The sequence below is a fragment of the Aspergillus costaricaensis genome (assembly GCF_003184835.1).
Source record: "Aspergillus costaricaensis CBS 115574 unplaced genomic scaffold BO79scaffold_20, whole genome shotgun sequence".
Lineage (NCBI taxonomy): Eukaryota > Fungi > Ascomycota > Eurotiomycetes > Eurotiales > Aspergillaceae > Aspergillus > Aspergillus costaricensis.
The window spans coordinates 292,845-307,572 of NW_020291820.1; the positions used below are offsets into that span (position 1 = coordinate 292,845).

Sequence of the window (14,728 nt, forward strand, 5' to 3'; positions counted from 1 at the left end):
TTCGGATCAAGCGCATGGAGAGTCAATGTCAAGGCATGTGGTTGTGCGTTCTCCAAGTTCGTTTGATTCAAGTGCGCACACTGTGATTCAATCTCCAGACTCCCTGCCTAATGTCCGATATTCTACGTAAAGCGGCAAGGTGGCAGCGTCCCTTAATAGAAGCGCTGCCCTTCCCCAACCTCCTTGAAGTAGCTGCAGATTCACACCAAGTCTCTAAACAGACTGTATACTATTTCCTCGGGCTTTCTTCGATCTTCCCTTGATTCGCAAAACTTGCGCCTTGGCAATAGCTGAAAAAAGGTCGTATGTCACTCCTCGCGCCCCGTCCGAGAGATTAGCATGTCATATGTCGTTTACTACCGCGAGATGACTGACTCGCGTGGGTCTCGAGCACATTGGCTCGAACATTTAGACATATCCCGATGGCTCTACTGGAAGCTGCCGCATAATCTAAGATTTCATGCTCCGCGTTCCCGACAAGCCCTTCTGCCTTTCGCCGGGACGCTAAACACTTCATTTGGTGGCTGCCCATGGTTAACAGAGATGGTAAGGCATTTAAGACGAATCCGAGGAGCTGGTGATGCGACAGCTTTCCTCACGGCACAATTCACTTTGCATGTTATGCTACTTTCTGAAATACTTTCCCGCCTTCATCGAGGTTTCAGGCATTACGGATATTGGGGTAGACTCTTATCTTGGTCTGGGGTCGAGATCTTCGAGATTCCTGCATCAATACTAAGTCTCGTCTTATCGGCCGAGATAAGTCCTCTGTTACATGCCCATAATTCACCAGTTGCTACTGGTGCCTCTGGAAAGCCGGCATTGACTTGAAGGCAAGGTATCAAAACAATGAGTAATGGGGAGAAAGAATGACCTCCGCGAGGATCCAGACTTCGCAAAAGATTCGCGATTTCTCCCTGAATGAGTCGTAATTGGGTCAGATTGAGAATGGAGCCTACATGTCTGTATCGGCCTCCATCTTGGTTATTATTTGACTAAGGTGAGAGTGGCAGTCTGAGATCAATCAAATCTTACCAACTCAAAGCCTCTTAAGGTCTGCTGTTCCAACAATCTTCGAGGTTCTTCGCGAAAGGAATAGTGGCGAAGAAAAAAGACCTATAAATCAGGCTACTTGCGAGGTACAGTACACGTGGGCATAAGTGAGCGACAGCCTGCGACCGTAGGCTTTGGAAGTCAAGGCTGTCATCTTATTCAGCAGTTGAAAGTGCTTCTTATCTGATGGTGTTAGCATCTGGAGGAAGTATAGTTCATCTGGCCATGATGTATAGCGTCTTATTGAACCGTAAATTGCTTGGCCAAGGGTGATGAGTAGGCAAGTCGAGAAACATGTCCGAATGTTTCTAACCTATCTTTATAGATTGCACAGGAGTGGAATTTGGCTCTCGTTCCTTGAGTGACAGCAGTATTTTGAGTAGCAATTCAGACCTAACCCCTATGATTCATCTCGTCTCAGGTTTTGATGTGGTCCTGAAGTGATCTCGGAACACCCCAAGGATTCTGTAGTACCGCTGTGAGCGCAGCTATTCTCCGAGCGAGTAATTTAGAAGTAACTGCATACCATAGGCGAGAGATAAGCACTGCACTATACGAAGACTTGCAGGTAAACTCGAACTCAAACTGTGTTTCTAGATTAGTTTACTACACTCTACTATCTACGATCAGTTGTCACCCCTTGTCTCGAACATTGACTTCATAGAGTACTACTTAATCCTCAGTTCTCCCAAAAATATACTAGAACCCTACGCACCCTTAGTGTCATCATATCCTAAATCAACATGCATGTCTACCCCAACCCTTCCCAACCTAATAAAACACCGCAGCATACACCACCTGCATCATAAGAAACTCCAACGAATACTGCTCCAAAATATCAGGCACCAGGTCAAGCCAAGCAGGTTTAAACCTGCAGGCGATCGTCGCATTGCAGAATTCCCAGTACTCCGGGAACCACCCAGCACCCTCCCAATCCAGTAAAGTAATCTTGAAGTCCGGACATCCGTCACGAACTCCGAGCCTCTCGACCATGATATTCTTCGGCTGAAGGTCGCCGTGAGTGAAAACCGGACGGTGACCGGTCAGAGTCCGTTCAATCATGGGTCGCAACAAGCGAATGTATTGCTCTGATTCAATCTGCCGGAGTCTTTCGATGATGGCAGAATTAAAGGCCTCTTGGCTTGTGAAGGGGCCAGAGATCTTTGGATCGTCATTGACAGTCCAGAAAACTCCATCAAGGTAGGGTTGGCGGTTCACCATACCGAAGTAATCTAGCGACGGTATACTCCGTAGCTTCGTGATTGCGTCGTTGATTAACTTGCATATCGTGGCCTTTTCGCTCGAGTCAAGCGATGGCAGCAGTGCTTCAAGGGTATCGCCAGGGACATGGTCCATGATGATATAAGTTTTCTTAGTGTCTGGGTCCTTAAAAGCTGCATGGACTTTTGGAACTGGGACTTGGTTGTCTTCGAGGAACTTCATGGTTTCAGCCTCGATGAGAGGTACGCCATAGCCTGATTTTACTGCGAAGCGCTCCCCCACGCGGAAGACTTGGTCGTATGCATCGGACATGCTTAGGCGCTCTGTTGCAGCTTCGATCTCGGGGACGGTTGGTAGGCGGAGGGTCTCAGGGGCGGTTTCATTCGACATGTTTTACTATTTGTATTCTGTGGTATATTGTGCTTTTAAGGATACAGGTTTATGGCACAAGGGCAGGTGTAAGCAGGGGAAATTCGGCGTTTTGTTTATGTTGAGTTTGTGGTGAGCAGCTAATAAGGAGGGGGAAAATCGGCCAGTAAGATTTAGAGAGACCCTGACCCTTGATTAGTAGCACAAACACGTGACAAAAGATTAGTATACCTTTAGAGAAATTATTTAAAAAATTCCTAATGAACTCTAATAACCCAACTGGTATCTTACTTACTTCGGAAACATCCCAAAATGTGATACTTTGGAGCTGACCTAGTGTCAAATATTGAACAAGCTGTGGCATATTTACAATGAACATATTTAGTGCACTGTTAATCCCGGACCCCAGTTCCTTTATGTTCTTTACTCGTCTGGAGTCGAGAAGGTCCAGCTGAAATGTTAGCTGGCATTCTCGTTCACGTTGTCAACCCACGCTGAACCGGGATAGTGATCTCACTCGCAGGCATTGCACATCCCACATCACCTGATTTGTCTATTCTATATATTAATGCTTAACCAAGTGTGTCCTAGGGAGTCGGAGATGGATCCAAAACGGGGAAAGAGCAAGCATAAGGCTTAGATATCCAAGGCTAACTTGATACTCACTAGTGGGTTTTGGAGGAAATTGACACTATTTAGACCAGGGTCACAAGGCTCATGTCTCCTGCGAGCGAGACCACAGCGCACTGATTTTCCCAGCGAAGAACCCTTCAGTAATGGCGACTCTTACCAATGACGGGGAAGGCCCTCTTCAAGTGCCTGGCTTCGGCTCCATTCCCTTGGACTTTCAGCTCCCGCCAGAGGCTCGCTTTGCGCATGGGTTGTTGGACTACCGCCACACACCTCGGTTGACCAAGCGGGAGATGGCCATGCTTCGTCTCATGCAACAGGTCACGGAGAAACCTGGATGGGATTCTGTCGTACTGGATCCAGATGAGATGCAGATCGCGCAATGGTACCGCGAGGCCACAGAAGGACCGGATGGTCATTTGATCAGCACCGCTGCATGGGAATGGTGCCTGGCGGAACTGCGCGATAAAGCAGAAACGTGGCGAGAAACCGGTCGCCTCCTGGTCTTTGACAGTTCCTCGGCTGTGTGTCATGCCGATGTGTATCTGTCAGATCAAGGGTCCCTGTCCCTGTCTTTGAGAGAAGGCGTCCAAGCGGAGATAGACCGACTGGTGGCCCCACACCCGCAGCCCAGACCCTACATTCAATATAATCGCTTGGTGGATCCATTTTTGTATCCCCTTGTCTATGATCAATCTCGAGTCCTGGTTCATGAGGGACGGACTTCCCTTAACAATTACCTCTGGGGTTCGGCCGACGAACCTGCTGGAGAGCTACCTCCTCATCCCCTGGGTCTTCACCAAGACCGGCCCCATCGTTTGGATCGCAGGCCTGGTCAGGGCGGACCGGAGAGCTGCTGGTCGAACCGCTTCCAATGGCTTCCTTGTGAAGTGCAGTTCAATGGGACTGACCCCCTGAATGTTCGCATTACTTCATACGTCAATAACCTTCACCCGGGAAGGCACCAGAAACTGTATAGGTGTCTTGAACGCCTCATAGCAAGCTCCGTTCCTTCCTGGAATGAGATCCTATTTTACGGCAATACCCGTGGCTGTCGCCCACCACGTATCCTGACATATGGATGCGAGATTCATGACTATAAAGGAGAGCACAAATTGTTCGATGCCCTACATCGCCATCCACGCAGGCAGCTACAACTTGACCCTTCAAAAGAGTGGGAGACCCTGCGCAATACAGCCCGTGAGTACATTGAAGGCCCTGAGCCACCAAAGTGGAAGCAGGCAGAGCCTTTGCCTGACAAACCGGCCAATTTGTTGGAAATGCTCACTCCTGAGCAATGGGATGTTCCTAACCACGTTTATTGGATCGCTACATTCAAACGCACACGTCGAGCTTGGTTCAACCACCCAGAACCCGGTGTCTCGTTCTCGTACAAACAGTGGAAGCGGGGTGAATTTACAGGACATGCGATCCACGCGCAGGGAATCAGCAAACGCCCGGATCCGCTACACCATGACCGCAAGCCTATTCAATTAGAGAAGCAGTTTCAAGATGAGGGTTTGCAGGTTGTAGTGGAAATTACCCGCATCGAAATACACCCCGAAAATCCCATCTATAACGGAGAGAAGCATTTCCACACCGAGGGGCTCCGCAACGACCGCATAGCAGCCACCAGTCTGTATGTTGTGGAGTGCAAGAACCTCACCCAAGTCCGCTTGGCCTTCGAGCACGAGGACAAACTTCACGCCTCAGAGCTCCAGTGTCAGGTGCCGAAGGCACTTGCCGCAGTTTATGATGTAAGTTCCTGGGAGCGGCGCGAGGAGGAACCCCCTCGCGCACTGCACACTTTCGGGTCGGTCCCGCTCGCAGAGGGCCGTCTTCTCAGCTGGCCCAATACCTATCGATCGAAGCTCGAGCCCTTCCGCTTAGTGGACCCCAGACAGCCGGGAAATCTAACCTTGATCAAGCTTCGGCTCGTCGATCCACATTATCGCATCTGTTCAACGCAGAATGTTCCTCCGCAGCAACATGAGTGGTGGGCTGCTGCAGCCCGACAGGCAGCTCGGCTCGATCAACGCTTACCTCTGGAGATGGTGTGGTCTGTAATGGATCAAGTGAAAGACTGGCCAATGTCCGCAGAAGATGCCGAAGAGCTACGCATAAAATTGCTATTTGAGCATGAGCGCGTGCGGCGGGTCATTGATTCGTGCGTGGGACACCATTTCGTTGATAGTCTCCCCTACAATGAAGAGAGAGCACGATATTTGAGCAATCTAGTGTCCGAGGCCGGTTATGAGTCCCCTTAGACGCTGTTGCAGGGCCATACTTAGTGTCTCTGAAATAGAAATAGGCGTCAAACGCCTGCATATCTAGCGCCGGAATTGTTTCGATTTGTTCAAGCGCACCAGACGGCGTTCAGACGGCGCCAACTATAGCGCTTACAACTTCCCATTTGCAAAATAGCATCGGAAAACCTAACTTAAAAAGGTAAAAAAGTCCTTTTATGGGAACAGAAAGTCATTCTACATCAAAGCAAGCGACATGCCATAGATACTGGGAGTACGTTCCAAGCAATCTCAGCTCATACAACAACGATAACATCCCAAATCAATCTAATGTACCACAACCGTATGGGATTTATTCCCCTTTATGACAAGATGATCCGACTTCAAAACCATTTTCCTTATAATTGACTCCCTTGAGATACTCCACACTCTCCACTCAAAACTAAGATCCCACCAGCCCCTCATAGCCAGAAGCAGAGATATATATGAAAATGTAGCAACCAAACCCAGCAACAACTCTCCGCTTTTCCTAGTGTAGTACAATGCCGCGAAAGTGAAGTAGATAAAGCTTGTCCCTGGGACATACCCGTCCACCTTTTCCGAAATTTCGGGTGTTTCGCAGATACGGAACGGATGGATTTGCCGATTAGAAGATACTAGGGGTAATCAAGTATTTGCCTAGGGGATTGATGAAGTAGTCATATGCACCCTAGTCGAGCGTTGATTTGTCGAGTATATAACTGTCAGCGTCCTTGATGAAAATGGATAGTGAATTATCATCGGAGAAGGTCAAGTGCGATTGGGGTTGTTGTAGGGGATTTGTAGGGCGTAGACAAGTAAATTGACGGCTAGAAGAGAGAAGAATATATACAAGGTTGGATACATTGTGCCTTGAGTTAATATTCGATGACACGACTGCACCGTATAAAAGAGGATAGTGGATCTGTCGCGAATAGTCGTATAAATATATTGTCAATATTCGATCACTATATCTACGACTTTACCATACACGACGTCATGTTAAGCCGTAGACTTTATGTCGTCTACTCAGAAGCTAGTTTGATGACGCCTATATCGAAGTGTAAATCATAGTATATGTGGCTGTGATCGGCCATTTTGAGTTTTGAGATTATTGCCTCAGAAGCTATTTATTTAGGTATGTTCGAATAAGTCCAATTTAAGTGAGTACATTAGAGTAACTTTATCAGGATGATTGACTTTGGTAGTATATAATGCGTAGGCTTGAAACAATACTAGCTTGCTTTCGAAGGTTCCGTGGTTTGGGATAGAGTTGTACATACAGATCTGAAGCATGACGTTGTCTGGAATACAATGGTGATTATACTTTGTAGCACAATCATCCCACAGATCTTAAACAGATAAATGTATCGCGAAAGAACTAGTAATCGGTCTTGTCGGAGTTGACTGCTTATCAATCTATCCGGTCATTTGCACCGGTAATTCATTAATGCAAGCTTCTTAGAGTGTCACATATGTATGCTGCGTGGCGCTCAAAGTGTGTCTCTGGTTGCTGGTCAAAATGAGAATTCCCTGTTTGCGTAATGTTGCTTTTGCGCTTGATTTGATTTCATTGAATAATTGGGGGTTGTTTTCAGTATCAGGTGCATTTGTTGTAAGTCATATGCATAGTTGAATTTAGAGATCATGAGTTCTCGGTCCTGCTTCAGTGGGTGTCAAAGGGCATGAGAATTAACAAGGAATAAAGAAACAAACTTCCGTTTCTTTTTGTGATGATTGCAGTGTAAAAGAGAATTCTTAACCTATCAGTACAGGTCTAAGCGAGGTATAAAATTCACCTGTAATAATATACTTACAATATGAATAAGCTCGAGAATGTTTTTTTGTATGTGTGTTCCGTAGAGGCAGATATTCTACTCCGTATAGTAATTGACTAAAACATGATGAAAACCGATGATCTGAAAAATTCAACTCAGTCAAGTGGTATCATCCCTTGCGCAATGCATTGATAGACATTCTTTATCACTATAAATGGTAAGGTTGTTTGCCACCCGCACCGTCACATACTTGTTCCGATAAAGAAAAGTGGCGGGGTTCCCAGAGATCTCCATCTTATGATCAGTGGGAGTTTTTTTAGTACGTACATCGGAAAAAAAGTACGATGTTTTTTTCACCATGAGCTAGACTAACGGGTCGGTTAGCGGTCTGGCCAGATTGTGCCGTTCCAATGATCTAAAGCCCACGCCAATGACAATTCAGGTGCGGAATACTTATCGGACGCTAGCTCTCGAGCTCGTCTGATTCCCTGCGATCGCCGCCTCCGCTGCTGCACTCACTGCAGGCGCATGTGGGCTGCGTTAATTTTGGGAGCAAATCGTTTCAACGCTTCGGCAGCTCTCCCTGCTTATCTCCCCCCGTTGAAAATACCTCGTGAATCACGCGAACCTGCCAGGTTTCTTGCCCACCTTGGATTAACTGCTCCAACAAATCCCTCCTCACTTTTAAGGCCTTCTCTTTGCTCAGTTCTGAGTGACGCATTGTTTTTTTTTTCTGCCTTTTCTGCCTTGTTTCTGGCGCGTCCCCAACATGCAGTGACGGCAATTTATAAACCCGCCCATTGTTGCTGAGACTTCAGGGGACGACGATTCCCAAAATGCTTGCCTCCCTTTTGCGCCCCAAGAAAAGACGAGTCTATGCAGAGCGGTCGCCATTCTCATCGCCGTACACAACTCGCGATTCCCAATGGCCTTTTCTACAGAATAACGCACCTCAACGAGGCCTTGAGCCAGGCTATGAAGAGATCAACGGATACAGCGGCACCCATGAGGGGCCTGGCGCAAGATCTGAAGATGATGCCGACGAAGAAGATGACGAACCCGTTGAGTCCACGCCTCTCCTTCCAATATTTTCGGCGTCGCATCTAGGTACAGATACTCGCCCTATCATTCAAAATCTCAATTATGTTCGCATGCTGACTTTTTAGACACTCTGCCGGTTTATGACATCACCCATGCCATCCGTCCTCTCATTGTTGCTCGATGCGAAACCACCCTGACCTGGGACCAATTGCGCTCGCCACAAATATCCCAATTCTTGGTCAAGCCTATTCAGCAGAAGATTCGAACGTTGCATTTCTCCCGGGCTACACTTTATGCGCTGATAACGAACTGTCTCCAGTTCTCGAAGGAGGTCCATTTGAATCCCGGCAACAGCGGCGTGAGCCAAACTAGAGCCATGGTCAGCGAGCTTCTCGCTATTAAGTTGCTGAGAGAATATTCGACGCGGGAATTGATTGACGCGCTTTCCTACGAATTCTATCCTCTCAACGGTCAGACGCCAACGGCAACTGTAAGCTCCGATCGGGCACCTGGCTGGTATTCGACTCCAGGAAGCAAACGTCCTGCTATCGCTCGTGTTTCTTGTCTCGAAGTGGCCATCCGCGCTCAGGCGAAACGGTTCTTGTCACATCCCCTGGTGGTACAACAACTTGAAGCGATATGGGCTGGCACGATTGTCTTCCATTCCGCATCTGATTACCTCCATCGCTCGCCCGCACAAGTCAGGAACAATGGGAGGCTGCAGTATGGTACCGCTCCTGATCCTTCTCCCCTTGGCACGTCGCATCGTCAGCCACAGCCCAACGCATCTGGACTTCGACGTTCGGTCACGATTTACAACCCAAAGGATGCCTCATTGTTCAAACTTTCACGATTACGTGTGCCTCGATACAGGCAGTTCCTGTCAACTTTGTCATTCGCGGTTCTGCTGGGATTGTTCCTGGCTGTGTTGAACCAACGTCGCCTCGAAATTACTCCGCTGGAGGTTATCTTTTGGCTTTGGAGCGCTGGCTTCATGCTCGACGAGATTGTCGGTTTCAACGAGCAAGGTTTCAGCTTGTATCTCATGAGCTTTTGGAATCTTTTTGATCTCGGTATCCTTTTCCTCCTTTTCTGCTACTATTGCATGCGACTCTATGGTGTCATCCTGCCCTACACTCGCAATCACATTGTAGCAGATCAAGCGTATGACATCTTGGCCGCGAATGCAGTCCTTCTCTTCCCGCGACTTTTCTCGGTTCTTGACCACTACCGCTACTTTTCTCAGCTGCTTATCGCATTTAGAATCATGGCTTCCGACCTTATCGCGGTTTTCCTTCTGATTATCATTGCCTGTAGCGGGTTTTTCGTTGCTTTCACCCAGGCATTTGGCAACAGCGATGACCATTCTCCTGGGGCTGTCGCGTATGCCCTGTTTCAAATGCTCATGGGTTTTACTCCAACAGCATGGAGTCTTTGGGACGAATATAATATGCTGGGCAAACTCATCTTGACAGTGTTCCTGTTCATTTGTCACTTCGTCGTTGTCACCATCCTCATCACTGTTTTGACGAACTCCTTCATGAGTATTGTGCAGAATGCCAACCAGGAGCACCAATTTCTCTTCGCCGTCAACACAATCTCTATGGTCAAGTCGGACGCACTTTTCTCTTATGTCGCCCCGACCAATATTCTTGCTTGGCTGATCACCCCACTCCGTTACTTCGTGCCCTTCCGCGAATTCGTTCGGATTAACCGCACGATCATCAAGATTACTCACTTACCCATCCTATTTACGATCTGTTTCTATGAGAAAGCGATACTGAGTTCTCAGGTCATCGATTCAACCGACTTAATTGAATCGACATCTCGAGGTGATTCATCAGACCGCTTTCGAGCCCGGCGTCGATTTAGGGCTTTCAGCTCGCAGATTCGACCCTTCGTCCGAGAACCATCAGTTGCCACATACCAGAAAGATCGTGCTCTGGACGAGGTGTTTCGACGACCATTCCGAGACGCAACAGCTAGACGTCCTGCCGCCGCCCTTGATCGTAGAGGAAGCCACAGCGTCGTTAACAAGTGGATGCAGACTATGGGATCGGGCTCGGTCAACCCCCCTGATGAGCAAGACTCAGAGGAGGTCGAGCGGCTCGAGAGATTTCCCCGGGGCCGGACGGGCTTTCGCCGGACGTTCACCAGGAGCTTGCGCGACTTTACCGAAACGAATCACTCCGCTACATCCGATGCTGAACCTCCCCATGTAGCATCCTCGCCTGCGACACCACGTAATGGGAGAAATTTCTTGACTCCAATGCGAAGCAGGCAATTATCGCGAGTTACGGGTATGGAAGGTGATGATGAACTCACAAGCGATGACAATGGCGGATGGGCTGGAGAACAGAGATCGGGTGCACTGGATTCCGAGGACGATACGCCCAAGACCACCAGACAAAGTCCGATTCATACGCCACCCAAGCACTTCAGCTCTCGGCCATCAACTGCCCGACTCAAATCTCGCAAGACTAGTCCCGCGCGGCGGATCAAGAACCACACGCGAAATTACTCGGGCGCCACTATGCTGTACAACCCGATCCCTTCAGATAACGATCACGAAGCCGCCAAAGCTTCACCAAGCCCTGTCCGGCCAAGAGCGGAGACTCCTGATCCCGCAGGCGGGCCTGTCCTGTCTACCTCTGCAGATCAGTGGACGCTGAAAAGACATATTGCGAATGGTAGCAGGCTTAGAAACGTGACCATGACCCGATCTGATCCGATGTCTGTTCCGGATGTGGGTGGCTTTTCGGTCCCCGATTCACACTTCCAGCGGCGCCGTCAAGCGTCCATCCTTGATGGCTTAGGCTCAGACCTGGGGGACAACAAGGCGATAGCGAACGGTTTTCTAGGCGGTGTTCCTTCAAGCCTCACTACACAAATAGCCTATGCAACAGGTAATATCCGACGTCCCGACAGCCCAAGTAGTCAGGATATGCTCAGCAAGCTTGTACTGGCACGGATGAACAACATCGAAGAAGGCTTCCGTGAGGTGATCAAGGAAGTGAAAGACCTCCGACGTGGAGGAACTAGCCGGAGCGAAAGCCGGGTTGATGAACAACGAGGCGTCCAGCGTGAGAAGAAAAAGCGTCGTCCAGATAAGAAGGAGCCTAAGAAGGATCTCCAAGGATCTCGGAAGAGCAAGACGAGCAGCGAAGGGCAGTGGTCGGACGAGCTGGCATTCGAGAAACGCAGAGATGAAGCCAGTGGGGATGAAAAACTTTAAGTTTGGTGCAGCTGTTTGAGCGTTCAAAGCTCTCAAATTACGATCTTCCTGTATCTGATTGGACTTACATGTACAATATGTTTGGGCTGGCTGTCTCACGACTTTCAATGATTCACGAACTATGAGTATCTGATACCCTTCCGCTACCTTTTGGTCACGGGCATGTCTTTCCCTTTGTTGTCACATACATGTGTTATCAGTGGTGGGAATGTGACTTGGATTACACATTCTGTTACTAATTCAGAAAAATGAAGCATCCCTAGAACCACGTCGGGATGGTCGTTTAATAATTTAGTAGTATGTGTATTTGTACAGACTGTACACCTTATCATGGCTCTTCTGTGCCTCTGCTCCCCTGAACTATTCCGAATCACATTCTAATATTCATCTTTATTATTGTATACAAATAATACCCATGCTTAATGGTTATCATCGGCATTGAGGAAGCCGGGCTTGGAAATATGCAAGGGTCTTCCCAGTTTGCTGTCACTTCTGTCAGTGAATACCGAGTGACTACAACGTGAATCTCCGCCACAGTCAGTGGAAGTTCACGAACACGCAAAATTATCGTTCTGTTTTCCCTCGCCACACTTTCTCGCGTTCTTCTCACCCCTTCTTCATCTTTCGGGGACAACTCTGACGCACAGAAACTGGTTTCGGTGCTACTTCCAGGCAGCGGCGAAACGGTAAGGCTGACTGAGACTGTGAGAGCTCGTGTCATACTAGTGATCAAGAGTACCCACGTCACTACCTCATTTGCTGAAGGGCGAACTCCGTGTCTTTTTTTACAGACGTTCTTCTGTTTTACCATTACCTTTCTCTGTCCTATTGTCCGTCTTCATCAGAAGGTGTGTGATCTCAACGAGCTAAAGTGTAAAATGGCCAGTACTGAAGCTACTCTAGATTCAGGCCGATCACAAGATGGCATTTTTCCAGGAACAGGAACCTGATGAAGACACAAGTTACGACTCGAACATCGTGGAAGATGAGAACATTTCCAAGCTTGACGTTCTCCGATTTGAAGGTGCCGATACAATCGTCTTCATAGACCCTCCATCATACGTGCCAAACAGGTCATTGCAACCACAGTTTGAAGTGTCCATTCCCCATTATGTTCACAGCCACACACTCTTGGACACAAAGTCTCCCTATTTTACGAAACTTTTTGATCCGAGAAGACAAGCTCGCATGATCAAGCGTTCTGAGTTTCTGGGAAATCTACCAGATGGCATTAAATATGTTATTAACCTCACTCCCCCCTCAACGGACGACGAGGCAGTGGCATTCACCACTGAACTATCTTGTCCACTAGGTATACGGACTTGGACCCGTGAATTAAGCCGTTTGGATTTACCTGTGGACTGTGTTGGCGGCGAAGACGAAGGAATCGAACCTGAGGGTGGTAGTAAGAAATTCGTTCTTCCCACTGAGTATTCGGATTCTCGTCACCGCACAGGTATCGTACATATCCTGCAAGCTCTAGGAGGTATTAACCCGTGCCTTGATACGCCTTGCAAGCTTTGGACCTTCTTTGCACTGGCCAAGGTGTTTGGTATTGCCACCATAGGACACATCAAAATCCATATTTTGACCTGGCTGTATGACGGTACAAATGCCTGCTTTATTGAACTTCATCCGGAAATCACCTACCGAATTGCCCGCGGAATTGAATGCGACTATCTTTGCCAGGACTCTTTCACTGTCCTGGTGGGAGAAGAAGCTTTGTTACGTCTGGCCAATGCCGGCAAACCTCCCAGACTCCAATGGCCAGCGGTGACGTTCCACGGCCGACAACGCGAACCTTTGGATGATGAAGATCGCCAACGGATCGAGTATGCGGGCCAGAGCCTTGTGGATCGTATCCTCGAAGAATTTATACAATTGACGGGCTCACGAATGGACTGGCTCTTGCAGCTGCCGTCCACAATGATGATCTCTCACCACATCGATGACTGTGCCGAACATTGTTCATTGGCATCAGATTTACTATCCTCGCTCAAACTATATGTGCGGGGCCACATCGTGGCCAATATGACCAGATCCGTTGACACTTGGTCCTCGAGAATAAAACATTACATTGATCCCTCCAACTACCCAGCGCATGAACACACCGATGCTTACGATAACATGCGTTATGTAGAACGCATCATCAGCAAGACGTTTTGGAGAACGGTCAGGGGTGAGGGGTATAGCGACTGTCTCCGGAAGCCAGATGAAAATTTTCGAGATATGACAATCGCCGACTTGGGCGGACATCTCCACCTTTTCCAGACTGAAAATGAGGCAAAACTCTCATATGTTTCCTTGGAAGACATTCTGCTGGCAGTCAACAAGTTCAATAACCACGTCGACTTTGATAGCCCAAAGTTTGTCCAGCATGCGTACGGTGGTGACATTTACATAGAGAAACAAGGTGGGATTCTTCCAGATCTAGATTCTGACATTGAGACCGATGTGATTCCTGAAGAAACTGCTACCGAAAGCTCCATGGCATCCGTCTTCGATCCAATCGTCTTCCTCCAGCAGGTGCGCACACGTTTGGGCGATCTCACCGAGCGCATGGCAAAGGGTTGCAGACAAGGAGCGCACTTCAAACTCACCGACACCATCACATGTCTTACCAGCAACGAGTTTAGATACCTCCCGCTGTGGGCGGGTGGTGATGATGATGGATCTGGCGGCGTTTTTACCGATCAAGGCATACCTAATCTCGAGACGGGCGGATTCTCCATGCCAGGGCCTGCAATCCACACAGGAAGTACTGCCCCCTCGACCACTTCCTACTGCAATATCGCCCTAAGCGAGGGTCAAAGTACGGTCCAGCGTGCGTCCCACAAGGCCACGGGAAGCCAGTGGGCGGACGTCGTCAGCCTAAATTCCTCAGAGGGGCACGCCGTGGAAGATGAAAGCCACAGACCAACCCCCAATGAGAAGCCCGAAGACACAGAAGAGACATTCATAGACATTGACACATCAGCGGACGACTTCGAGGACTACTTCGATACTGATAGCGAGGACAATGACACGGTGATTGTGGGCACACCGAGTCAGAGTGAGCCGATTGAGGAGACTTCAATGATGCTGGAGGACATGTCTCTCGGGGAGGAATCTGACTCGAAGTGATTCGTTAATATGGA

General features: G+C 48.6%; 4 protein-coding genes across 4 annotated transcripts; 3 read left to right on the plus strand and 1 right to left on the minus strand.

Moving 5' to 3' along the window:
* Positions 1 to 1,742: 1,742 nt before the first annotated feature.
* On the minus strand, positions 1,743 to 2,751 carry BO79DRAFT_209673 (phosphotransferase enzyme family protein). Its single transcript, XM_025682645.1, has one exon. It carries the CDS (start codon positions 2,662 to 2,664, stop codon positions 1,825 to 1,827), a length of 840 nt encoding a protein of 279 aa, XP_025538429.1. The 5' UTR covers positions 2,665 to 2,751; the 3' UTR covers positions 1,743 to 1,824.
* A 535-nt stretch (positions 2,752 to 3,286) lies between these two features.
* Positions 3,287 to 5,540, plus strand: BO79DRAFT_268682 (DUF4246 domain-containing protein; the record flags this gene model as incomplete). The annotated part of the gene is made up of 1 exon (XM_025687133.1): positions 3,287 to 5,540. Exon 1 carries the CDS (start codon positions 3,420 to 3,422, stop codon positions 5,538 to 5,540), a length of 2,121 nt encoding a protein of 706 aa, XP_025538430.1. The 5' UTR covers positions 3,287 to 3,419.
* Positions 5,541 to 7,971: 2,431 nt separating this feature from the next.
* BO79DRAFT_175251 (cation channel family transporter) lies at positions 7,972 to 11,804 on the plus strand. Its single transcript, XM_025679783.1, has 2 exons — positions 7,972 to 8,422; positions 8,482 to 11,804. The coding sequence occupies exons 1-2, from the start codon at positions 8,152 to 8,154 to the stop codon at positions 11,589 to 11,591; spliced, it is 3,381 nt and encodes a 1,126-aa protein (XP_025538431.1). The 5' UTR covers positions 7,972 to 8,151; the 3' UTR covers positions 11,592 to 11,804.
* Positions 11,805 to 12,413: 609 nt separating this feature from the next.
* BO79DRAFT_288323 (uncharacterized protein) lies at positions 12,414 to 14,714 on the plus strand (the record flags this gene model as incomplete). The annotated part of the gene is made up of 2 exons (XM_025688669.1): positions 12,414 to 12,439; positions 12,495 to 14,714. The coding sequence occupies exon 2, from the start codon at positions 12,513 to 12,515 to the stop codon at positions 14,712 to 14,714; it is 2,202 nt and encodes a 733-aa protein (XP_025538432.1). The 5' UTR covers positions 12,414 to 12,439; positions 12,495 to 12,512.
* Between the last annotated feature and the right edge of the window lie 14 nt (positions 14,715 to 14,728).